The sequence below is a fragment of the Ostrea edulis genome, chromosome 5, assembly GCF_947568905.1.
Source record: "Ostrea edulis chromosome 5, xbOstEdul1.1, whole genome shotgun sequence".
Taxonomy (NCBI): Eukaryota; Metazoa; Mollusca; class Bivalvia; order Ostreida; family Ostreidae; genus Ostrea; species Ostrea edulis.
Window position 1 is genome coordinate 77,215,440 of NC_079168.1, and position 27,508 is coordinate 77,242,947.

The window sequence follows — 27,508 nt, forward strand, 5'->3', positions numbered from 1 at the left end:
TGACCCTCATTACTACAAAAATTAAGACCACCTTTTATTTTGCCTTTATAGTTAGAATCTATGCTTTTAATTAACATAACTTTATATTTTCAAAAGATATATAAATAAATCTACCTCTTGAATATTCATTGTTACTTCACTACAATGATTTGTGTACATACATGGCTTATCCTCTAAAAACTCACCCACTGTGTACATGCTACAATCAGTCAACTTGTTAACCACAGCTTCCATAATCTGTCCATTGTCCGGATTCTTGTATTCTACAGTAGCACCAACCTGAACAAAGAAAAATGAACATCAGTCAATTTTGTATCCAAATATACCAAGTTCTGAACAATAATTATCTGACTTAACTTTCTGCTTGAATACTACAATGATCATTAAGCTTTGTGGTAGGTTAATTTCTGTTGTTATTCATAGTATGAACATAGCCATAAATTCTGATCCTAAAGAAACAAGAGAAACTAAACTAGAATAAAGAATAACAGCTCCTCAACCACGAAATCAAGTCAAAACGAAAATTAGACTCCACAAAATGATTCTACATTCTGTTTATGCTTTACTTACTTTTAATATTCCCTTTATAATGGTGTCATCAATCACAATAATGGACGTCAAGGTCTCTTTGAGATATATCTGCATTTAAAGAGAGAAAAAAAGGTTATAATACCTCATGGGACTGATTCACGATTTCCCCAAAAATTTTGTTTACCACTTTTAATCAATTTAATGATCAAAATCTACTGTTTTATGTGTTTAAAAGATTTCACATAAAAATTAAGCTTATACATTATCATTGAAGCTCATTATTCCTTGTTTTGTAAACAAAGATTGTGGTATGTTACTGTTTACTAAGTTTTCAAAAGAAATGGGTATTGATCCAAGTTTATTATATCTTTCATATTTCAAGCATTCTTTGAGCAATATGTGTCATCTAAAAGTTAAAATTTGTGATTATGCAAAATTGAGATGCTTTATATTACAAAATTAATATTTCATTGGTTAGTTTGTATACATAAAAAGACTCAAGTCTTTGTTTACATAACACTGATTTAAAGCTAAAATACTGCTTTAATTCTTGCATTGAGGAGGTAAAAATTTTGGTTGTCAACATTAACCGAGTTTTATTTTCAATGTTTTAAAGGGACTGGTTCACGATTTTTGATAAAAATATTTTTCATTTTTGATGTTAAACATTAGAAATATAGCTCATTTAATGTTGACAGCCAAAATTTTGACCTTCTGAATGCAAGAATAAATGTAATATTTTAGCCTTAAATATGTGTTATGTAAACAAAGACTTGAGTCTTTTTATGTAAACAAACAAACAAGTGAACTATTGATTTTGTAATATAATGCATCTTAATTTTGCATAGTCACAAATTTTAACTTTTAGATGACACATTTCACCCCAAAAATGCTTGAAATGTGAGAGATATGATAATACTTAGATCGATATCCATTTCTTTTGAAAAATTCGTAAGCAATAGCATACCGCAATCTTTGTTTACAAAACAAATAATAAACTCTCTAAAATGAGCTTCTGTGATGATGTATCACCTTAATTTTCATGTGAAATCTTTCAAACACATTAGACAGTAGATTTTGATCATTAAAAGTGAAAAACAAAATTTTGGGTAAAATCGTGAATCAGTCCCTTTAACGTAAAAAAAAAAATGTTAATTTTTTTTCTTTTTCAAAAATCGTGAACTTGTCCCTTTAAGCTACAAAGGAATAGACCTAGTTTCAAGCTAAGATATGAAATCAAAAATTTTCAAATGGTATGAAATGCAAATTAGTACAATATAACTCACCTTGCATTTAACTGATTTTACAATTTTCTTCACCTTTGCCTCACAAAATGCCCCTCTGTATTTGGCACTAACTTCAGTGCCAACTGGTAAAAAGGGAGGGTCATCCCCTGCCTATTAGCAGCAAAATAAAATACCACTTAGTACATGACTGTCTTTGACAATAACCACAGATCTTTGCATTTCTATCAATACACCACAGCCTGTAGTAAGGATATGTATATCCCCTCTATATATAAATATCACCCTTACTACACATCTCACGGTGTATTGATAGAAATCCAGAGGTCTGTGCAATAACACATTACACAGCAAAAATAACTTCTCATTCATTATGGGGGCTTTCTTGAACTGGATAAATGTTGGTAACTTGGCAACACTACTCCCCCTCCCTACCCCTAGCAAAAATAAAATCTGTACACATGGATTTAGTATCTAATACTTCTTTTACATTGAGAAAATGTCATTCAGTTTAAATATGGCTGCCATTTTCATTTTCTATTTTCAATACACATCATGGTCATGTATTTTCACAATCAAGATAGACTGCACTGATGATAGTATAAAATTTGTGTTACTCAATCACAAATGTGGAAAAATACCCTCTGAAGACAATACTTCAACGAAACCTTACTAAATTTTCTCACTGCCAACAATGGGACCTTTTGCTGACTTTAACAGTATATACACACATTGAGGCCTTTCAAGTACGTCATTCTTGTTTATCAAAAAACTTATTTTTCTCTCTAAGACGTGTATTATAAGACATACTACAAAAAGCATCAACAAAACACACTACATATACAAAGGGAAGTATAAATCCCATGAAATTATTCCGTAACGGTTAGGACTCTTGAGTTTGGGCATCGCGCCCAAAGAAAAATCGTTTTCAACAAAATTAAATACGATTTGTTACCATTTGTGTTTATATGGATATGAATCCTGGCTATCCAATGTACAATACTTCAAAATATCACCACAATTCTTCCAATGATCTTTGAGAAATGTCAGTAAACAAGTCCCACAAGGTTTCTACTTTCGGCGCAACGTACATCAACCATGGCTCAACAACAACTTGTCATCAGAAAATTCTTTGTAATGATTGGTTAAAAATCACGTGGGCGTGCTGAATTCTACCATAATTCCATACGAGCGCATGCGCTCTCTGCTATGTATGGCGGAAACACATGATTTTGGATGTGGTACCTGTGCGAATTTCTCGGTAGTTTTGTCCAGTAACCTGACTTTGAAAACATTTACGCACTTAAAAAAACGTTATTTAGTAATTGAATTTATAGTTCCTACCAGTATCTATATCTCTTATGCGTCCCATTCTAAGATGAAAGTCCTTAAAATTTTGACATTTCTTCATAAATGCAACAACATCCGGGCTTCTTGATATACTTAACAGGGGTCGCCACCAGTGTGTCAATACACTAATATGTGACTTATCGCGGGAAAAAACAAATTTGATAAGTAGTTGATTGGAAAAGATGCATGATGTTTTCTACTGTATATTGTTTTTTAATGTCCAGATTATGTATTTCAGGAAATTGATATCTAAAGGATGAAAAGTATACTGTGCACCACTCGCCACTCTGCAGAGATCAATATTTATAGGTTATTATATAATTACAATTTTATCTCTTCTGTTTTCTTTAAAAGTTTGCGGGCATATATGCCCGAAAACATTCCGGCCCGCAAACATTATGTAACAATACACAAGCAAATTACTACGCTGTTAATTTTCAATTTTTTTTGTGTTTTTCATCTTTTACTCGGTTCAACCACTAAGAAATTGTTAAAAATAAAATTATTGTTAGTTTCTAAATGAAATTGAAAGTACAGTAAAATGTCTCTATCTCGAAGTCCGAGGGACCACGGAAAAACTTCGAGATATCCAGGGGTTCGAGATATCCAAAATCGATCTTGAATATTGTGAAGGAGGATATTTGATGCATAGTTACAGTATGGGATTTGCATTATAAACAACAACCCCGTGGCCGTTTCTTATAGTTTAATACAAGTTGATAAATTAATATTATGGAATTTCAAAGACAAACATTTCGGGTTTTTTTAAATATATATAAACATCCAATTGAATTCACAATGTGTTTCAAAATTAAGATGATCGTGCCTGTATGCTTACTTTAAGTTTACTGTCTATGTCCAGGCTCGACTGGGATGTAGCTATTGCGTTGTAGTGAAAGAACCTATCACGTAAGAAACAGAAAAGACGGATTTAAAAAGAAAAAAACTTTTAAATGTTTATTAGATAAATTTTCGTGTTTTCTCTGTACTAGTTTTAATGATGAAGCGTGTAGTGTCAAATGCATTATCATTATTAAGAGCATTACCTTCAAGCTCACTTTGACAATTTTGTGCGTTTATCTAACCCACATGTTAATGACCCTGGAACCGGGTGTGTTAGTTCATAATTGGTGGCGAACTTTAGCAGTAATGTTGGAAGGCTTCACTAATCACCCAACCTGTTGAACCATTTAAAATCATGACCCGGGTCTACTCGGAAAAGGCGAACGTGGATTAGCGGTCATTAATAATAATTGAGGTAGTCGCTGGTGTGAATGTGTGACTTAACGACGCCAGGTATGGTAAGCAGAGCGGAAAATTGACCACTTCAAGATAAACCAGGTGAATTTAGGGCATGGGACCTTGAAAATACTTCGACATGTTCGAAATATCAGAAGTTTTTTTAATCATTTATATAGGGAAAACGACCGGGACCGGCGGTCGACTTTGACTGAAGCGGGGTATTCGAGATAAACTATATTCGAGATACAGATATTTTACTGTATATTATAAAAAGATTATAGACTTTGTATGAGAAAATATGACAACTGAGTTTTTCGTTGCGGATGGACTTCGCAAGCTCGGTCCATCTATGTGCCAAAAAACTCGGTTGTCATATTTTCCCATACAAAGTTTATAACCTTTTTATTATACACTTTCAATTTCATTTAGAAACTAGCAATAATTTTATTTTTAACAATTTCTTTATCGGTTTAACTGAGTAAAAGATGAAAAATTTGAAAATTAATGATGTAGTAATTTGATTGTGACGTAATGTTTGCGGGCATATATTGTGTGATATCATTGATCGATACAGTTCTTCCGATTATGAAATTTTTCCGATTTTTCAACACTAGAATATGGACAATCATCACAGTAAAGTGAGAGGTTTGATTTTAATCAGACTGGTTATTCAAAAATCTTCTCAATAACCACAGGGCCAGAAAGGCTGAAATTTTCATGGAAGCTTCCTGACATAGTGGAGATTCAAGTATGTTAAAACCATGACCCCCGAGTGTTGTTGGGGCCACAATAGGGGATCAAAGTTATACATGCGAATATATAAAGAAAATCTTTTTTTAAAAATCTTCTTGAGAACCAATGGGCTAGAAGAGTGGAGATTTACCTAAAAGATTCCTGATATAGTGTAAATTCAAATTTATTCAGATCACTGTCCCTGGGGGTAGGGTGGGGGCCACAATAGGGGATCATAGTTTTACATGCTAATATATATATATATGAAAATCTTCTTCGCCGCGGTGGCCGAGAGGTTAGAGCATTCGCCCCGCATGCAGAAGGACGGGGTTCGAATCCCGGCCGTGACACACCTAAGTCGTTAAAACAGGTAGTGACAGTTCCATCGCCAAACGCTCGGTATCAGGTGTGAATGTCACGGGTCCTTGGAGATGACCTTAAAAACAGATGTCCCGTGTCACAGTAGGTGTGGCAGGCTAAAGAACCCTCACTGCTCAATGGCTGTAAGTGCCGAGCATAGGCCTAATTTTGAAGCCCTTCACCGGTCTTGGTGACATCTCCATATGAGTAAAAAATTCTCCAGTGAGACGTTAAGCAAGATACAATCAATGCAATCCAGAACCACTGGGCCAATTTCAAATTAGGAACAAGTCATCCTTGAGTGAAAGGTATTCAAATTTGTTCAAATGAAGGGCCATGCCCCCTTCAAAGGGGAGATAATCACAAAAAGTTCAAAATTAGGGTGGGGTCATTTAAAATTCTTCTTCCCAAGAACCACTGGGCAAGAAGAGCTGAAAGCTTCCTGGCAAAGTGGAGATTCAAGTTTGTAAAGATCATGACCCCTGGGGTCACAATACGGGATCAAAAGTTTTACATGTGAATGTATAGGGAACCGAATTTGGCACAAAGCCACCTTAGATAAAATTTGTTAATATGAAAGGCCACATCCATCTATAAGGACATATGATAATTGATGAATTTGTAGTAAAATTTGATAATTAAGTTTGAAAATTGGTGAATTTTTAGTTGTTGCCTTTAGAAAGTTTTTTTTCTGTACCAAGCTGTTTGTATAATGATAGTTTTGCTCAAGCTTGTTTATTGCTAGGAACTGCTGCTCAGGTGAGCGTTGTGGCTCATGAGCCTCTTGTTTCTATATTTCATAGCCTTTGGGACTCGTGATACTCTTAACTAATACTCAGGTGACCGATAAGGCCTGTGGGCCTCTTCTTGTAGAAACAAGGTAGTTTATCCAAAATGTTACCAATAATGATAATGGAGAATATGACCTTGAGAATGATTAGGAATTCTTCTCAAAGGAAAATAATTATGCTCATTTTGAGATTTTTCTATGTTAATGAACCTTCTTTTCTTCAGGTAAATGGAAGTCGAGCATGTATCCTCCGTGTATGATTATGTTTCTGGTGCTATAGCTGGTAAATAAATCTTATTTTACACTATATTTAGTCATGAACTGTATTAGGCAGCAGGTCATCTCCCAAATCTAATCATTCTGTAGTTAAATTTTATATTACCCCCTTCCATCCATATTTCTTACCGTCTTTAGTTAGTTTTCCAGAATTGTCCTTGTAGGTAATGAGCCAATCTAACCGTTATGTGTTGAATGAGATCCTTCTGTAGTGTAATTACGGTTAGAAGAGATTTTAATTAGATTGGTAATAATTAAATTTTAGTATATTTCTTTATACTGATGACTTGCAGGTCAAGTTTGAGTTTCATGTTAATCCAATCTAATTAAAATTAGATCCTTTGATTTGCCCATCTACTATTGCTACCTTGTGTTTAGATTGATGTTAATCAACCTATTTTCCAAAAGTTATTGCCCTTAGACTTTGAAGGTTGCTAATTATTTAGTTCTCCATACTTTTTTTGGCTGTGTTTGTAGGTAGATTTCTATATATAATTATTTGGTTTTTCATACTTTTTATGCCCCCCTTCAAAGAAGTGGGGCATATTGCTTTGCATCTGTCAGTCGGTCTGTATGTTGGTCGGTTGGTAGACCACATGTTGTCCACTCAATATTTTGAGAACCATTCACTTGATCATAATGATTTTTATACGCTCGTCTTTAGACGGGACGTATTATGGTACAGCGATGTCTATACGTCCGTCCGTTCGGGGTTTTCTCTTTATAATTTCATTTCCCTTTCACATATCATGCTGAAACTTGCTGTGTAGATTCTTTGTGGGTCACTCTAGATTATACTGCAATTTTGATCCATTTCGACCTTTTTTCCAGGAGTTTTGCCCCTTTATTTGGAAATAATTATTATTTGGAGGGTACATAATTTGTCCGCCCTACTCCTCCCACAGTTTTCAAGTGAGAGCCTTCTTGATTTGTGGAGTGTTTGTATGGGTATTGAAGATGTGCATGTGGGATGGATTTTGATTTTCTACAATTTTTGAGAAAATTACAGGTTGTTGAACTTGGTCCATTTTGAGGAAATCTCGATTTTTAAGCTAAGACCCTTTGTTCATATGAAAGTTTGTCACAGCCTCATGATGGCTGATACTACCTGAAGCAAAGTTTAGGCTGGTTCCTGAGGCCTTCCGATGTGCAAGCACGAAGGCCAGGCACTCACTGTCGAATGGATTCTTCCACTGATCAAAATCCAATATGGCGGACTCAATGGTAAGTAATGGGAATGTACGTAAATGAGCGTATCATGGCTTAATTAGCTGTGTCACTTTCGATTTTATGTCATTAATTGCCAGAGACAGACCTTAGGAAATGTATAATACTTGGTTTTCCATGTGACACGCTTGTTTGATATGGTCTTATCCCTTTGTTTTCAAGCAAGTAGGTGATTCGTCAACTCGCATATTTTTCACGTGTGTTAAATTAAATCTAACCGTGTCACTTCGTTTTTTCTACTATTGTTGGGTTGCATAGGGTTGCTGGTGAAGATATAGACTGAGTTTTATAGATGACACGCACCAGTTTTATAGCACAAGAAAAACACCATATGTAAGTATTTCATGGGCGTATTATGTAACGTTTGCGGTACTCTTGTTCATATCTGGGTTGGTTATGAGTAGAAGAGAACCCCTATTGTTTTTCAGGTCTAAAGGTCAAGGGTCAATCTACTCTGGACATAGGAATATACTGTCTGCTCAATATCTTGAGAACCCTTTGCTTGACAGACATCAAACTTTCACTCATATGGAGATGTCACCACTGCCGGTGAAGGGCTGCAAAATTAAGGCCTATGCTCGGCGCTTACGGTCATTGAGCAGGGAGGGATCTTTATCGTGACACAGGGCCTCGGTTTTTGCAATCTCATATGACCGAAGGACCTCCCCATTTAGTCGCCTTTTCCGACAAGCAAGGGGTACTGAGGACCTATTCTAACCCAGAGCCCTTTTTGAACTTGTGTAGAAAATTGCATTTCGCTGTGAAATGATAAAACTTTCTTATTTATGAAAGAATTCTGCATTATATATTGTGTATGATAGTTATGCCAATAAATCTATTATCAAGTACAAAGTATATTAATAGTTATACCAATAAATCTGTTATCTAGTACAAAGTATATTAATAGTTATACCAATAAATCTATTATCTAGTACAAAGTATATTAATAGTTATACCAATAAATCTGTTATCTAGTACAAAGTATATTAATAGTTATACCAATAAATCTATTATCTAGTACAAAGTATATTAATAGTTATACCAATAAATCTATTATCTAGTACAAAGTATATTAATAGTTATACCAATAAATCTATTATCTAGTACAAAGTATATTAATAGTTATACCAATAAATCTATTATCTAGTACAAAGTATATTAATAGTTATACCAATAAATCTGTTATCTAGTACAAAGTATATTAATAGTTATACCAATAAATCTGTTATCTAGTACAAAGTATATTAATAGTTATACCAATAAATCTGTTATCTAGTACAAAGTATATTAATAGTTCTACCAATAAATCTGTTATCTAGTACAAAGTATATTAATAGTTCTACCAATAAATCTATTATCTAGTACAAAGTATATTAATAGTTCTACCAATAAATCTATTATCTAGTACAAAGTATATTAATAGTTCTACCAATAAATCTATTATCTAGTACAAAGTATATTAATAGTTCTACCAATAAATCTATTATCAAGTACAAAGTATATTAATAGTTCTACCAATAAATCTATTATCTAGTACAAAGTATATTAATAGTTCTACCAATAAATCTATTATCTAGTACAAAGTATATTAATAGTTCTACCAATAAATCTATTATCTAGTACAAAGTATATTAATAGTTCTACCAATAAATCTATTATCTAGTACAAAGTATATTAATAGTTCTACCAATAAATCTATTATCTAGTACAAAGTATATTAATAGTTCTACCAATAAATCTGTTATCTAGTACAAAGTGTATTAATAGTTCTACCAATAAATCTGTTATCTAGTACAAAGTGTATTAATAGTTCTACCAATAAATCTATTATCAAGTACAAAGTATATTAATAGTTCTACCAATAAATCTATTATCTAGTACAAATTATATTAATAGTTCTACCAATAAATCTGTTATCTAGTACAAAGTATATTAATAGTTCTACCAATAAATCTGTTATCTAGTACAAAGTATATTAATAGTTCTACCAATAAATCTATTATCTAGTACAAAGTATATTAATAGTTCTACCAATAAATCTATTATCTAGTACAAAGTATATTAATAGTTCTACCAATAAATCTATTATCTAGTACAAAGTATATTAATAGTTCTACCAATAAATCTATTATCTAGTACAAAGTATATTAATAGTTCTACCAATAAATCTATTATCTAGTACAAAGTATATTAATAGTTCTACCAATAAATCTATTATCTAGTACAAAGTATATTAATAGTTCTACCAATAAATCTATTATCTAGTACAAAGTATATTAATAGTTCTACCAATAAATCTATTATCTAGTACAAAGTATATTAATAGTTCTACCAATAAATCTGTTATCTAGTACAAAGTATATTATAGGCACACATGTAGCACAGTGATTTCTAAAGACCAAAATTGTGCATACTCAGGTGACCATTAAGACCCATGGGCCACTAATTGTTTTATTTGCTACTTATGTTATTTTCATATCCTTGGACTTTTAAATATTTCAGACTTGGATATCAGTGGTGGCATTCATGTCATACTGACACATTTAGTTCAATGTTGAAATACCTGCAAGATGTTCAATGTATTGAGTAATTAAACAAATTTTTCTATATATTGATTAATTCAACAAAATTTTCAATGTATTGATTAATTCAACAAAATTCTTCGTATTCAGATATTGCAGTTTTCCATTTTATTGAGATTATTTAATAGATATATCATTATCATTTTGTTACTTTTTCTTATTTTGGTAGTTACAAAGGAGGTTGTTTTTGGTCCTGTGAGTGTGTATAAACTTGTGTTTGTGTCATGCATGTTTATATGTAGAGATGGTGGGAAATTATAGATTAACCAGATTTTATTCAGAATTTAAAAAAGGGAAGGTTTGATGATTGTCATGATTCAATACAATACAATTTACAGAAGAAACCAATAATAACATTGAAGAAAAAATTAAAAAGCAAAACTGCCAAACGATGAGATGCCTGTTCGCTGTAGTTTAAACTGATAAAGTTTTATTATTTTTGTCAGCCTTGAGGCAAACAACAGTTTGTACATTATTCGATGCTATTTTGTCCCTCATGCAGGTAGAAATAATATGTACAGGCCGAGACTGATGTATTTTACTAAACCTGTTTGTAATAAACGTATCGAACCGAAAATTGAGGCAATGAATCGAATATTGAATCGAGCGTTTATATTGAACAGTATCGATATTTTGGTGAATTGTTTCAGCCCTATCTCTAACCCAGGGATTTTTTTACTCCTTGAATCCAGGGGCCAGGGTCTTCAAGTTTGGGAAAATTAGCGATATTTGATTGAAATTGGGAATTTTTTTTCATACAAATATAAAATAAGAAAAACAACTTACAAGCAAAAAGTTAACCATTTGATATTTCATTATCAATGTAGCTGGCTTAAACAAGATTTAATTTCCAGTCTTTGGCCCTGTGTCTTTGGCAGAGAATAAGCTATCACAAATTTTTGCAACAGAGTGGCACTGAGGTTGGATGGCCCCTCATGGCATATTCTCTTCAAAGCATCCATCATTTGGGAATTTTTAGGTATCATTTTGAGAAAAACACCTGCTTTTCAGCATTGGGAATGGGACTAAAATTTTGGCCATCTACAGACTCTAAAAAAATCCTTGTAACCATTCTGCATCGTTGGATACCCATGGGTGATCTCGTCTTTTACTCATCACCCATGGACAAACTCACTGAAATATCATCGTAAATTATTTGTTGATTATAGACAACCAATCAGAAAGGTGTAACTCTTCAATTTTAAAAATATGTTTATTAGTGTGCTTTTTATGCTAAGTATCTTGATGCCCAAAAAAACGTGCAAATTTTGTTTTAAAACGATTAAAGACAAGTCGCACAGGTCACTTACATCAAATACCAGTCAAAAATTATATGGGAGTATCTTTCTCAAATTGCGAAATGCACCGTTGAGTGGATTTATTTGCAATTGGTGTGTTAACTATGGAAAAGTTTTTGTCATTGCCAAACATACATACGTAACATAAAGTTTGATTCATTGATTTGCCATCGTGACTCTGCATGTGCAGCAGCCAATCAAATGACCTGCGCATATTAATTACATACGATGATTTTTCGGCGAGTTTGCCCATGGTGATGATTAATTAATTAAGATCACCCATGGTATCCGACGATGACCATTCTGGTGTTTTATGTAAATCGGGGCTTTGTAATTGTTGATGTTGACAATGTCTATGTTTTGTGTTTGTCAAATCATGGCTGTGCTTTTTAGCTCAAGTGAGCTTTTCTGATCACATTTTGTCCGGCGTCCGTCTGTCTGTAAACTTTTCACATTTTCATCTTCTTCTCATGAACCACCGGGCCAATTTCAACCAAACTCGCCAAAAAGGATCCTTGGGTGAAGGGGATTCAAGTTTGTTCAAATGAAGGGCCGTGTCCCTTTCAAAGGAGAGATAATCACAAAAATAGGGTGGGGTCATTTAAAAATCTTCTTCTCAAGAACCACTAAACCAGAAAAGCTGAGATTTACATGAAAGCTTCCTGACATAATGCAGATTCAAGTTTGTTTAAATCATGGGCCCCGGGGGTTGGATGGGGCCACAATAGGGGATCAAAGTTTTACATACAAATATATAGGAAAAATCTTTAAAAATCTTCTTCTCAAGAACCACTGAGCCAGAAAAGCTGATTTTTACATGAAAACTTTCTTACATAGTGCAGATTCAAGTTTGTTCAAATCATGGCCCCCGGGGGTAGGATGGGGCCACAAGGGGGGGATCAAAGTTTTACATACAAATATATAGGGAAAAACTTTAAAAATCTTCTTCTCAAGAACCACTAAGCCAGAAAAGCTGAGATTTACATGAAAGCTTCCTGACATAATGCAGATTCAAGTTTGTTCAAATCATGGGCTCCGGGGGTTGGATGGGGCCACAATAGGGGATCAAAGTTTTACATACAGATCATATAGCAAAAATCTTCTTCTCAAGAACCACTGAGCCAGAAAAGCTCATTTTTACATGAAAACTTTCTGGCGTAGTGCAGATTCAAGTTTGTTCAAATCATGGCCCCCGGGGGTAGGATGGGGCCACAAGGGGGATCAAAGTTTTACATACAAATATATAGCAAAAATCTTTTTCTCAATAACCACCGAGTCAGAAAAGCTGATATTTACAAGAAAACTTTCTGACATAGTGCAGATTCAAGTTTGTTCAAATCATGCCCCCCGGGGGTAGGATGGGGCCACAAGGGGAATCAAAGTTTTACATACAAATATATAGCAAAAATCTTTTTCTCAATAACCACCAAGTCAGAAAAGCTGATATTTACAAGAAAACTTTCTGCAGATTCAAGTTTGTTCAAATCATGGGGGGGGGGGGGGGGGGGTAGGATGGGGCCACAAGTGGGGGGGGGTCAAAGTTTTACATACAAATATAGGAAAAGGCTTTAAAAATCTTCTTCTCGAGAACCATTGGGCCAAAGTAGTTGACATTTACATGAAAGCTTTCTGACATAGTGTAGATTCAAGTTTGCAAAGGGTAGTTTGGGCCATAATAGGGACTAAGGTTTTACATGCAAATATATATGGAAAGTCTTCAGATATGGGCCAAGGTGACTCAGGTGAGCGATGTGGCCCATGGGCCTCTTTGTTCATCTCCAGCACAACAAACTGTACATTACTCCAACAAGTTAAAGCCTCGATTAACGTCCCTTATATACCTTGGCGTCGCCAAGTCAAATGTATCTATCCATGAACCTCTAGCATGCTGGAGTAACTACATGTAATGGACACCAAGGCAAATCTGTAATATATGAACTTATGAAAAATACCATATCACAGAATATATATTGAAACAAATTTTGTATATCTATGCTTGAATTGAAATTATTACTATCATCCATTACATATTAGATTCCCAAGTCAGACAAACTTTGCTTCTGCAGAGAACTGATAATGATGATTTAGGTGTGAGATTGCAGTTACTTTATCTTATGATTTTCAAAAAAAAAAAAAAAAACATAAACAAGATGTGTTTTTGAAACACTGATGCTCCCAGATTACAACAAAGTGGAACTGTAAGATGTAGGTTTTTTTGTTGTTGTTGTTGTTGAAGATTTCAACACTAGGTCAAAGGGTCAAGGTCACAAGGTCAACAAATCTGGTATCGTTGGAAAGGACAAAATATGCACATGCTAAATATAAAAGAAGTTCCTCTAGCGATTAGAAAGATATGGATTATATTTGCATTTTCTAAAAGTAGGTCAACGGTCAACATTAAGGACACCAGGTGAAAGAAAGGTCTTGTCACAAGGAATACACATGTCAAATATGAAAGGTCTCTTCCTATTAATGTGTAAACGACAAGACCAAGGTTAAAGTTTTTTGTCACAGACAGACGGACAGGCTAAAAAAAATTAAATGCCCCCGGATCTTTGATTCTCAGGGCATAAGAATATGTTTACCAAAGGTACGTCTGGATAAGCTGCCTAGAATTTGACATTATATTATATAATTCGGGTAAGTGCAGAAAGTTTCGGGGGGAGGGGGGTCACTTTTACTTGATAAGATAAAAATTCCTAAGAGTGGAAAGTGACCTTGAAAATCTTCAGACACCGTGTCTTCTCTAAGCAAGTCTTCATACCAACTTAAGCGCCGAGCATAGGCCTAAATTTGAAGCCCTTCACCGGTCTTGGTGACATCTCCATATGAGTGAAAAATTCTCGAGCAAGACGTTAAGCAAGATACAATCAATCAATCAATCATACCAACTTTCATTAAAAAGTAATGTTTGCAGCATATATATATAAAATGCAACTTTTGGTTATCAAATGAAATCCATAAAGACATGATAAAAAAAACAACAGTTAAGGAAATTCCAACAAAGAAGATGACTTGGGTTTATCTAAAATGATGTTCTAACCTTATAATTACGTTATAATGCCAAAATCACCGAGGTACAAATCTCGGCATTATAAAGGAGAAAGATTGTGTCCATGTTTATCACTATCCCTTTTAAATGAATTGATATTTTTTTGTAATCACATAAGTGGAAAAATTGGAATCTGTTTGATATAATTATATTTACTTGTCTTCAATTTCAAAATGTGTCGTAACCAAAAAGAGTAGAATTTTCAACTAAAAGCTAGAGGTTCCCCCGCCCTGTCAGTTTGAGTGAATGGACAATAGCAATCTGATCTTGAGTAGAACTTGATATTATGTGAATGCACATTTTCCTTGACAGGTTCTTTGGGCGTGGTAACTGGACATCCATTTGACACAGTCAAGGTTTGACTTTATTTTGAAATCCTATCAAATTTTATCACCTACATGTTACATTAGAATACATATACAATGGTATATAAAAAGTTAATGTAATGTAGAAATTGGTAGATTCAATACAGAATGTAACATAATCTATAATTGACTGTTGTAAACTTGTATTTTAGAAATGTGCACGATTGCATGTGAATTGCTTAGGGCTGTTCCATTAAAACATATGAGGTACCCGGGGAAGGCACTTTAAAATTTGGGTAACCACCCATAGAAGCATAAAAATGTAATGAGGGACCACTCACAGAAGCAATTTTAGATAGTGCGGCACCACCCATAGAAGTGAAATAAATGTGAAATACACTTTTTCTTTAAATTCAATATGTATGAATGACTATTTATAACCCCTGAATAGAGGTCTATTTTCAGATGTTCCCAAGCATGATAGTAAAGAGAAGAGTATCTTGGGTCTCATCACCATTCAAATAACTGGCCATCAATGAAGCTAATTGATCATAGAACCATCAATTTATTTTATCAAGACTGTCTTTCTTAAACACAATGAGCTAAATCAATTTTATAAGTCTCCCTGTTCATAAAAAGCCTAGTATTGTAAATGTTCAAAAACAACTATTAGGCCACAGTCTTTTAATTTAATGGTTTACGGATTTTAAAAATAAAATTTAGGGTCAGTCGGGAGAAAAAAATAATAAACATTTTTAATATCTGTCATTTCATTTTCAATAAATCATTAACATTATTTCATGAGTACAAATAAACAAAACATGTATTTTAAAAATATTAGATAAAAAATTCTTTAAGAGTGACTAGTACATTAAAGGACACATCGCATGTTTTTAAACTTTTTAATTTTTTCAGCAAAATTAATTCATTTCATGCTTAAAACTACTTTACATGTGTTTTAAATGAAACAGTTTGCGTAGTTTTCGAGTTTGAAAGCGATGAAATTCAAATCTTGCGATATGCATATTTTCTTCGATATTTTATGTGCCATTATCTGTGACGTCATATGCGACCTCGAGCGAGAAGATTTGAAAACAGTTGATAGCCATTTCATAAACAGATTAGATTTAATTGACAAACAAACAATTATCACATTAACAGCTTGTAAATAACACTGCATTAGGGTGTTTTGTGCCGTTTAAGGGTGTACTTGCTGTCAGTAGAGAGGATTTGGACTGTTTTTTTCAATTTTCGAAGGAAGGTATGAGGGACAAGACGTGAATATTTTTTGTCGGCACAACGACTTTGCCATAAAACCCCCCAGTAGAATTTTTCCCTCTACTTTTTCAAACAAGCACTTAGACAAAGTCGTAGATAAACTGCGAGAAAATGGTTCTATTGAAGCTACACACTGTTACATATAGGCCTACGGCATATGCTTTCCGTTCTGCTCTCGAATTCAATACACACTCGCACCAACTGACCTTCACCTTGTAACAACATATAGGCAGAACTTTGCTAGCAGTGTCAACCAACTGGTAGTTTTAAAAAAGAAATTTAAAGATAAAAGATAATTGAACTTTCAATTATAAATAATAAAATATAATATTTCCCGACTTTGAATTGAATTATAATGCTTTCATTTTTTTTAAGGAACGCGTAGATCTACGTGTTTACAACAACAGCACGCCGCGCTCCCACTTCCTAAGTAACAACGTGTAGATAACAAAAATTAATGATTAGGCCTAATAAAATTGCTTTAATAAAATAATTTAAAAGTATTGTGATTTTCACAATAAGTTTGATCATTATTATTTTTTTTCGAAATGCACCCGTGACAGTAGGCTTAGTTGTCAATGATACATAATCGTATCATAATTTAGGCCTAGCTCTATCTAACTTCTCCAAAAATAAATTTAATAATTGCACTGTTTATTTTGGAAAAGGAACAACGCTAATTACAGTTGTTTACAGAAATGGCATTACCAAATTGTGTTTAGACAGTGATCCCATGTAAACATTATTTACTCGCAAATTTATGCAGATTTCATACTCGCTTTTCTCGCTACATTTGGGTTGCTATTTGTATGTACTGGTGGCTAAAAGATATAAGACTTGGGAAATTTGTCAACATCGAAATAAATGTTATCCATGGTAAATAAATTAGGCCCCTAAAACCGGAATTTTTAAAAATATCTAACACTACTTTTACAACAAGTTGATCGACGAAGGTCGCATATGACGTCACTGGTACCACGTGACTACCTATCTAATTAACTAGGCTTTTTGAAATCGGGGTTTAGATTTAAGTCCGTATTGTGGCTAATTATCGCAATACTTCAGCGAACGAACTATTACAATTAATTTCTATAAGGAAGACAAAATGCATATAATTCTGTATACTTTGAAAACACGAGATGTGTCCTTTAATATGAATTTTGGAGGGAAAAAAATGCAATTTCAAATTCAGTGTATAACTATATACATGTATCTATGTTACACTTTGGTAAAACATAAGCCGAGAATGTGTAAAGTCATATCTCTTTGATGTATTTATATAATGTTGTTCAGTAATTTTGCTGTATTATGCTCAATAAAGATTTTACATTAACAAATTATAAACATAAAGAAAAAAAATTAATATAAGCACTACATTACAATTGTATGTAGTAATTCCACTTTTAGTTTCAGAATGTTTATACCCCCATGAAATAATTTTTAACCCCATTTTCCCCACATAGACATGCCCATGGAATTATCTACCATCTTTTTGAAAGAAAAGTTTCTTGTTTTTCATTTTTATTTGATACTCAAATTCTTTCCACCACTACACAAGGTATGCTAATTTACGAGAAATATGCATACCTTTCTGAGTTTTATCTGGTCATATTTTTTACAGGCGTTCATCATAATATCAAAAGCATCTAACAATTTCTCACTGTTAGAACTATTCCCTGTTAGGATTTTTGACGGCAGAGATGCACGTACATGTATTCAAATACATTTATTATGACAGTCACTAGTTAGAATAATCTAAATGTGTCTCGGTACAGGTCCTCACCACACTCAAACCGGGTCCGTAGGACATTATCACTTTAACGATAGAATATCCAATCTAGTAAAGTCGCTAACTGTACCTTCCTCTCATCTTTAAACACCCAAATAGCACTGCATTTTGTGTTATGTTAGCAGCAAGAATACCGCCAATTGTATGAGAAATATTTATTTCTATCAATTCCTTTATTTCGTGATGAAATGTCATCTCGGCATCTGTTTTGTCGCCAAGAATGATACAGGTATTGTTACTGTCAGATTACCAAATACAAATCAATACGTTTGCGTTTCACAACTTTCTATTCGTAAAACTGAAAATGCAATTTATTTTTATTTTCGATTTGACATGTTGGGTAGAATCGGCAGAATTAAAAAAAAAACAAACAACTGTTTCAATGGACCACAAGCACGTTTCGTTTTCCATTTTGGACAAGGGAGATAATCCTAATTTCCGATCGCTATAATTTTAGAGTCAAACCGGAAACGAAAACCGGATCGCGGAACCTCATCGACCGAGATAAAATGAAGACAGAAAACGGCGTTTGTTTCACATTCTACTTTCAGCCCTTCCCTTCTCTTGTTGCATTCCTCTCAGTTTCGGTAAAAAAAATAAAGATTTTATCAAAACAACCACCCACAGATGCAGTTTTCTGGCAGTAGGTACCCACCATAGATGCAATTTTCTACCAATGACAAGCACCCATAGATTTTTTTTTAATTGCCGTCCCCGGGTACCTCATATGTTTTAATGGAACAGCCCTTACTAGATTTCTTATTCTTCACAGGTTCAACTCCAAATCAGGCAGGCAAACTTGGAGGTGGTGTCATTAAGAGAATGCTATCAGGCCGTGAAGACTCAGAACTTGGTAAGATATTCAGAGGGATTTTTATAGTACCCAGAATGATATGACATGATTGTTATCTCACTAACTATAATCGTGTTGATCAATTTTTTTTCAAATCTCAGTTTTGCTGTACCTGGCAACATTGCTCTCCATTGTATTTGGATGTTTATGTTTAAACCCTACCTGTCTCACAATTTTAGTGATGAATCATGCAGTCACCGTTTTTTCTTATCATTTGTGCCAAGTTCAACTTGGATACAATCCTATTCAAGTAAATAAAAGCATACCCTGCAGAGTTGATTTTGAGCTGTATTCACAGGCGAGGGGATTCTTCCGGGGACTCTCTTGGCCAATGCTGTCCTATGGAATCATCAACTCAGTGTTCTTTGGCGTATATGGAAGTACAATGAAACTACTGAATGCAGACATATCAGGAAAAACTCCCCCTGACTACACCAAAATCTGTCTGGCTGGAGGCCTGGGGGGTCTCTGTCAGCTGGTTCCTGCTGTACCAATAGATGTAATCAAGGTGGTTCTACAGTCCCAGATACCTCACAGAACTACCGGTAGGTATGCTACAATATGGTCACAGATAGCTCACAGAACTACCAGTAGGTATGTTACAACATGGTCACAGATAGCTCACAGAACTACCAGTAGGTATGTTACAACACAGTCACAGATAGCTCACAGAACTACCAGTATGTATGTTACAACAGTCACAGATAGCTCACAGAACTACCAGTAGGTATGTTACAACACAGTCACAGAACTACTAGTAGGTATGTTACAACACAGTCACAGATAGCTTACAGAACTACCAGTAGGTATGCTACAACACAGTCACAGATAGCTCACAGAACTACCAGTAGGTATGTTACAACACGGTCACAGATAGCTCTCAGAACTACCAGTAGGTATGTTACAACACAGTCACAGATAGCTCACAGAACTACCAGTAGGTATGTTACAACACGGTCACAGATAGCTCTCAGAACTACCAGTAGGTATGTTACAACACAGTCACAGATAGCTCACAGAACTACCAGTAGGTATGTTACAACACAGTCACAGATAGCTCACAGAACTACCAGTAGGTATGTTACAACATGGTCACAGATAGCTCACAGAACTACCAGTAGGTATGTTACAACACAGTCACAGATAGCTCACAGAACTACCAGTAGGTATGTTACAACACAGTCACAGATAGCTCACAGAACTACCAGTAGGTATGTTACAACATGGTCACAGATAGCTCACAGAACTACCAGTAGGTATGTTACAACACAGTCACAGATAGCTCACAGAACTACCAGTAGGTATGTTACAACACAGTCACAGATAGCTCACAGAACTACCAGTAGGTATGTTACAACATGGTCACAGATAGCTCACAGAACTACCAGTAGGTATGTTACAACAGTCACAGATAACTCACAGAACTACCAGTAGGTATGTTACAACACGGTCACAGATAACTCACAGAACTACCAGTAGGTATGTTACAACACGGTCACAGATAGCTCACAGAACTACCAGTAGGTATGTTACAACACGGTCACAGATAGCTCACAGAACTACCAGTAGGTATATATGTTACAACAGTCACAGAACTACCAGTAGGTATGTTACAACACAGTCACAGATAGCTCACAGAACTACCAGTAGGTATGTTACAACATGGTCACAGATAGCTCACAGAACTACCAGTAGGTATGTTACAACAGTCACAGATAGCTCACAGAACTACCAGTAGGTATGTTACAACACGGTCACAGATAACTCACAGAACTATCAGTAGGTATGTTACAACACAGTCACAGATAGCTCACAGAACTACCAGTAGGTATATATGTTACAACAGTCACAGAACTACCAGTAGGTATGTTACAACACAGTCACAGATAGCTCACAGAACTACCAGTAGGTATGTTACAACATGGTCACAGACAGCTCACAGAACTACCAGTAGGTATATATGTTACAACATGGTCACAGACAGCTCACAGAACTACCAGTAGGTATGTAACAACAGTCACAGATAGCTCACAGAACTACCAGTAGGTATGTTACAACACAGTCACAGATAGCTCACAGAACTACCAGTAGGTATGTTACAACACAGTCACAGATAGCTCACAGAACTACCAGTAGGTATGTTACAACATGGTCACAGATAGCTCACAGAACTACCAGTAGGTATGTTACAACACAGTCACAGATAGCTCACAGAACTACCAGTAGGTATGTTACAACACAGTCACAGATAGCTCACAGAACTACCAGTAGGTATGTTACAACATGGTCACAGATAGCTCACAGAACTACCAGTAGGTATGTTACAACAGTCACAGATAACTCACAGAACTACCAGTAGGTATGTTACAACACGGTCACAGATAACTCACAGAACTACCAGTAGGTATGTTACAACACGGTCACAGATAGCTCACAGAACTACCAGTAGGTATGTTACAACACGGTCACAGATAGCTCACAGAACTACCAGTAGGTATATATGTTACAACAGTCACAGAACTACCAGTAGGTATGTTACAACACAGTCACAGATAGCTCACAGAACTACCAGTAGGTATGTTACAACATGGTCACAGATAGCTCACAGAACTACCAGTAGGTATGTTACAACAGTCACAGATAGCTCACAGAACTACCAGTAGGTATGTTACAACACGGTCACAGATAACTCACAGAACTATCAGTAGGTATGTTACAACACAGTCACAGATAGCTCACAGAACTACCAGTAGGTATATATGTTACAACAGTCACAGAACTACCAGTAGGTATGTTACAACACAGTCACAGATAGCTCACAGAACTACCAGTAGGTATGTTACAACATGGTCACAGACAGCTCACAGAACTACCAGTAGGTATGCTACAGCACAGTCACAGATAGCTCACAGAACTACCGGTAGGTATGTTACAACACAGTCACAGAACTACTAGTAGGTATGCTACAGCACAGTCACAGAACTACCAGTAGGTATGTTACAACATGGTCACAGATTGCTCACAGAACTACTGGTAGGTATGCTACATGGTTACAGCTAATTCCTAGGGATCCGTATATTTGCTTCATCACAACATTGATATAATGAATTTTTTTGTAATTTGAAAAATGCCGATTACAATGCATGGATTCAAAATCCCATCATATTCATTTATTTTAGAAATTCATCATTACCTTAAAAACAATGCCAAAATTTGCAAATGTGTACAGTCTTCAACCTTGAAATCAAGTCCCAAGGAACATACTTGTTTTTCTCAAATAACAAAATTTGATTCTACGAAAATGAGCATTTCTTCAGTAAAGTACATGAAATTGAAATACAGCTTACACCCCGCAGATTGATTATCAGTTATTTTGGAATGAAAATTTCCCCTAACGTTTCTTTTTCTTTGCATTGAAATATCAGTTGATTTGAAATGGCTTATATTTGAATACAGTAAAACTCTGATATTGCGGATTTCTGGGAACACTCTATAAAAATTCGCTATAAGCGTAATTCGCTATATGTTTATAGCGAATTCATAATTCAAATACAACGAATTCATTATAAAGCTGATTTGTTCTACATATACATGTATACCAGTTATATAAGAAAGCAGCAATCGATATACTTGCATTTGTATCGTCTTTAAGAGAAATGAAGCCTATATATTTTCGAGAAGAAATATTTTTATACAAGAAATATACACATTGATTTATATATGATAATTTATCTTGATGGATTATTAAATCATGCAAGAACATGTCGGGAGAGAATTGTCAACAAAAGTTTGCGAAATGCATGCATGTACAGTCTATTACAATTGTCATTTATTTGTTGCTTTACACAAATAAAGGAGTGTACGATAAAATAAATGCAATCAAACTTCAAATTTAATTAACTAGAATAGTAAATAATACCGACAAAATATTTCCTAAATGTATGTGTAAGTATTGTTTTGCGTTAACAACCTTTTTTGAAAAAATACAAACAGAAATTTTGTAATAAGTGTGGATCCTTTATGTCAATGGAAAATGATTGTTAAAAATCACAAAGAGTTTAAAATGATAAAAATAAATTCGTTATAAAAGGTGATTTTACGTTCATTTTTAATTCAAGGGGAATAGGAATTTACTTCGTTATATCCGTAAATTCGCTATATCTGTGTTTGTTATAGACGCAAATTTTTATATAGAATATATAAATAATTTGCTGGGGAAATCGTTTTCACTTCGCTATAGCCGTAATTTCGCTATATCCGTGTTCGCTATATTCGAGTTTTACTGTATCACTTAATTTGAAGTAAATTAATAGTTTGCCAAGCTGATTATCTAGCTGTTTTCATAGCAGCCATATGGAAGTCGTTACATGTATAATGGTTGTTGTCATGTTTGGTGAATCCATAATCCTGCATGTAGATAGATCTGTTACGTAATCAGTGCACCTTCTAGGGACTTTAAAGGGACTGGCGCATGTTTTTTTGAAAAAATAATTTTCATTTTTGATGTTAAAGATTAGAATGTACACAGGTACCCCGGTAAAATTGCAACATATGTTTAACATATGATTTGATATTCATATGTTAATTATATGTTTGACATATAAATGTAAACATGTGATTTTATCATCATATGGTGAACATATGCTTATGGGGTTACGCTCAAAATTATTTAAAGTCCAATGCTGAAAGGTTTAATTTCCTTTCATTTTAAGGAATTTCAGGGGAATTTAACTTTCAAGGTTTGGCAAGAGTCTTATAACAATATGCAATTTATTTATTTCGCAGAAAGTGGACTGAATGCAGTTTTCTTTTTGAGAGGGTGTTAAGGAATCTATTTGTGTAGTTGGTTTGGGAGACTTTCATGACAGCATCCTGTTACAATTATTTCTTGTTTATCATTCAGATTCGATCTCAAATCACCAGATTGATAGATGATGGTAAATAATGGAATTGTATTCATTTGTTATAGAATCTGGAGGAAAGTATTATAAAGGTCCTATTGAGGGAACAAGAGACATCCTACGCAGTCGAGGATTTTTAGGAATGTACCGTGGACTTCCTACTCAGGCACTACGAGATGTTCCTGCTTCTATTGCTTACTTTCTCATCTACGAATTTCTGATCTACCATGGCGTCAAGTCATTCCCCAACACCTCGTCAACATTACAGAACTTTGTCTTTGGGGGTGTGGCAGGCGTTGTGAGTTGGGCTTTGATCATGCCATTTGATGTAATGAAGAGCCGGATTCAGGCAGACAACGATAGGAAGCTGTATTCCGGCTTCCTGGATTGTGTTGTGAAAAGTTACAAGTCAAACGGAATAAAGATATTCTACCGAGGACTATCCCTGACCAGTTTAAGGGCTTTTCCTGTGAATGGAATAACCCTGATGTCCCATATAGAACTAATGAAGTTGTTTGGAGAGAAGAAACACCAGGCTTAAGCTATAAAATTACTAGTTTACTAATATGTACACATATATATTCAATATAATTCCAGCATATTTGATACAATTATAAACCTCTTTGAGTGTGAATATTATGCAGTTATAGGTATTGACATTTGATGAGCATAGCTAATCAGTAGAGAGAAAATTTTCAGTTGTAACCATAATACTGAACATAGGTCCATGATTGTTTTATCATTTAAGCATTTCTAAAGAGAGACATACATGTAATGGTACATACAATTTACTTTCTCAACATGGAACTCCATGTTAAGACTACAGAATGCTGTAAAATTGGTGGAGACGTACGCCATGTAGAGATATGGTAAATTGTCCACAACTAACCAAGATCAGGCATTCTCTTGCAAACTTTTTCACTGCCGTATCGGTACATTTTCTTTCGTTTAGAGACTCATATCTCAGTGGCAGATTTAGAGGTTGTCGCAGCCGGTGTGCGCCTCCCCCCCCCCTAAAATTTTAAAATTTAAGGTAAATTGCGGTATCTTGTTTAGGAAAATGTACTCAACGATAAAGGAAGCAATAATTTTGTTCCACTCCCGGAGAAATAAATGACAAAATCCACTTGGTATGCAATTTCGCCTACATAAATACCTTTTTCTTGAATATGATTTTTTACAAATATTCTGCTATACAATGTCAGTTTATACTTGTGTTTACCCAAATTACTTAATAAAGATATCGATATGTTGATAGTATCTTTATTTGATAAGCATAAACATCCCCGTGATTATATAGTAGATGTAACGTAATGGGCATAAGAAATTGCGCACTGTTGCAAAAGGCCACCCTAAACCAGAAATAAAACACTGAAATTGTTTTACTTGATTATGACTGTATATAAGTCCATTTGAGGAAATAATTGGTTTAAGGTGGCCCTCTTGTTGAAAATGGATAAAATATGAAAAAATCGTTTTCAAAATTTACCTTGAGATTTAGCAGCCTGTCAAATGTTAAACCATTAAACTCACATGCCTGGGTGGCCTAGTGGTTTAGGTGCTTGGTAATCTTACACTTAAACCATACATTCCGAGTTCAAGTCCAATATTTTCCCAATCTATTTTTTTTGGGGTCGTTTTCTGAAGGGGGTGTTTTAAATGCGATACATATATTATAACAAATATTAGTCATTTTCATCATAACTTAGAATATTTGCAAGTTACAACTTAAAGAAAGGGAATTTATTCCGAGATCATTGTAGTTCCATTTGTTTTCACCAACATGTTCCTGTGTGTACAGGATTTTCAAACCGTAATGTGGCTGACGAAAAGCTAAACAAATACTACAAGAAAAAGGACACAAATGCACAGCTTGTAATAAGTAAAAATAGGTCAAGGGAGGAAAAGAACTGTTATACAGTTTGACTTTTAAAAAGAAAATATAAAGACTCGTGTAGCAACTGTCATATATTTAGGCAAAGCTAAACACTCGAATTATCAACCAAAGGCAACTGAACTGATGACATCTATTAAAGGTGCTGCAGTCATGTCAGAACAGTGAGTTAAGTAATGCCATATGCAAAAGGGTTGTTGTGTAATATGAATGCACAGGTCTATGAAAATATTGTACTGTTCATCATTCCAAATAGGAAAATGGTTTATTAAGTAAAGAACGACTCATATAAATGTCAGTAATGCTAAACTGCGGCAGTTATTTATCTTGGTTAACGAAACATCAAAAACGTTGGCCTTATATTTAAATATAACACGCCAGTCTATTATTGGAAACCGGTGTTTTCCATTTAGATTTCTGAGTCAGCCGTATCGTCGGCAAATGCGCTATACCTCTTTGGGTCATTTTATTAATTTCACCTTATTAAATGATAGAAAATAGTGCAAATGACTTAATAGGAGAAATATTTCAAGCCCCATAACATCTGTAAAATCCAGGAGCTTCCGGGGACTTGCCCACTGCTTCATAAAGTGGCGCCCCCGAAACCACAATTCCTGGATCCGCATCTGTCTCTGTATCCAACACACTAGCAAACCATTTTTGAGTCGCAGTTTTAAATATTTAAATCCAAGGCTTTCTTAAATGACAATACTGACAATTTTACGAGGTAGCATTGGTGTTCCCTCTGCATTGTGACTAGGGAAGATGAACTTTTCATCCAAAGAATGCAAATTTACATTCAACAGTTGTCATTTTTATACGTATATGATGGTCAAGGACATAACTATTCTGGTAAAAATGATTGCAGAGTAAGAAAAGGGGAAGGCCAGTCTGCCCCAGAAGGCATGTATTTTTTCCGGGATTGGGGGTGGGATGGAAGTTTTCTTATAATGCTATTTTAATGTATTGGTGTTATGGAATTATGCCCCTCATAATACATGTACATCATGCACCACAAGTCATTATGAAAATTTAATATGATTATTTTTTCAACGGATTTTTAATTGCAATATACCTCATTTTTTAACTTTTTTATTCATTTGATATTAAGTAGCATTGTATTATACACATGTATTTAAGAAATGTGTTTCATTTTTTTGAAAATACATTTATACTAAATGAGCTGCAATATTTAATGCAAGCATACTTCATGAACTTTTATATTTACATACTACTTTCATGTCTAAATTCCTAGCTTTTGAAATATACATACATTACTATATTTCAGAAGATTCATATGTGTATTGTTCACATACATTTTACTATATTGTTCACAACTGCTTCGCATTCATGAGGAAATGGCTATCATTACAATTGATATAGATATTGGAAATGTAAATAATATGTATGATACCTTGGAAAGTGTTAATATTTAAAATACATGTATGTGATATCTATGAAAACATAAATATTAATATGTACGATATCTAGGAAAATGGGCTTTAATGGATTTAGCCTGTATTTGATTGATCATTTTTCTCGCACTTAATGCAGGCAACTGAATATTTATAGATTCACAAATCACAATCAACCATTAGACAGAGTGCTATATATGGATTGTACCATAATTTGATCGGGTTTATTGTTTTTGATCTACATGTTTTGAATGGATTATCAATATATGTATTAAATATTAATGACATTTTAATTACGAATCATCATTTTAATTCTGTTTAGATCAGAGAGGTTTTCTTTAATCAGGAAACATGTTGGTCCATTTCTGGTAGATTTCTCATCATTTGAG

At 34.4% G+C, this 27,508-nt stretch overlaps 2 protein-coding genes across 3 annotated transcripts in view; one reads left to right on the forward strand and one right to left on the reverse strand.

Moving 5' to 3' along the window:
• Window positions 1-2,889, reverse strand: part of LOC125649392 (AT-rich interactive domain-containing protein 4B-like) — a 29,694-nt gene extending 26,805 nt beyond the window's left edge. Inside the window, 4 exon segments of the mRNA XM_048876917.2 lie at window positions 186-279; window positions 571-639; window positions 1,818-1,928; window positions 2,731-2,889. Of these exon segments, the coding sequence (XP_048732874.2) occupies window positions 186-279; window positions 571-639; window positions 1,818-1,928; window positions 2,731-2,733 (277 nt within the window). The 5' untranslated portion in view covers window positions 2,734-2,889.
• Window positions 2,890-2,970: 81 nt separating this feature from the next.
• On the forward strand, window positions 2,971-27,412 carry LOC125650894 (solute carrier family 25 member 45-like). 2 transcript variants are annotated; one of them, XM_048879464.2, is made up of 8 exons: window positions 2,982-3,036; window positions 3,364-3,434; window positions 6,474-6,532; window positions 7,603-7,749; window positions 14,997-15,040; window positions 18,829-18,909; window positions 19,208-19,454; window positions 23,879-27,412. In XM_048879464.2, the coding sequence occupies exons 4-8, from the start codon at window positions 7,671-7,673 to the stop codon at window positions 24,349-24,351; spliced, it is 924 nt and encodes a 307-aa protein (XP_048735421.2). In that variant the 5' UTR covers window positions 2,982-3,036; window positions 3,364-3,434; window positions 6,474-6,532; window positions 7,603-7,670; the 3' UTR covers window positions 24,352-27,412. The 2 variants fall into 2 exon arrangements, with proteins under 2 accessions (XP_048735423.2, XP_048735421.2); XM_048879466.2 differs by lacking the exon at window positions 7,603-7,749 and having other exon boundaries at window positions 2,971-3,036.
• Window positions 27,413-27,508: the final 96 nt, after the last annotated feature.

Bases quoted from the DNA above. Each gene is read 5' to 3' on its own strand.
- LOC125650894 (XM_048879464.2), top strand. From the start codon at position 7,671: ATGTGCAAGCACGAAGGCCAGGCACTCACTGTCGAATGGATTCTTCCA. The intron at 7,750-14,996 runs GTAAGTAATGGG...TTTCCTTGACAG, and splicing joins CCAATATGGCGGACTCAATG to GTTCTTTGGGCGTGGTAACT. The intron at 15,041-18,828 runs GTTTGACTTTAT...TATTCTTCACAG, and splicing joins ATCCATTTGACACAGTCAAG to GTTCAACTCCAAATCAGGCA.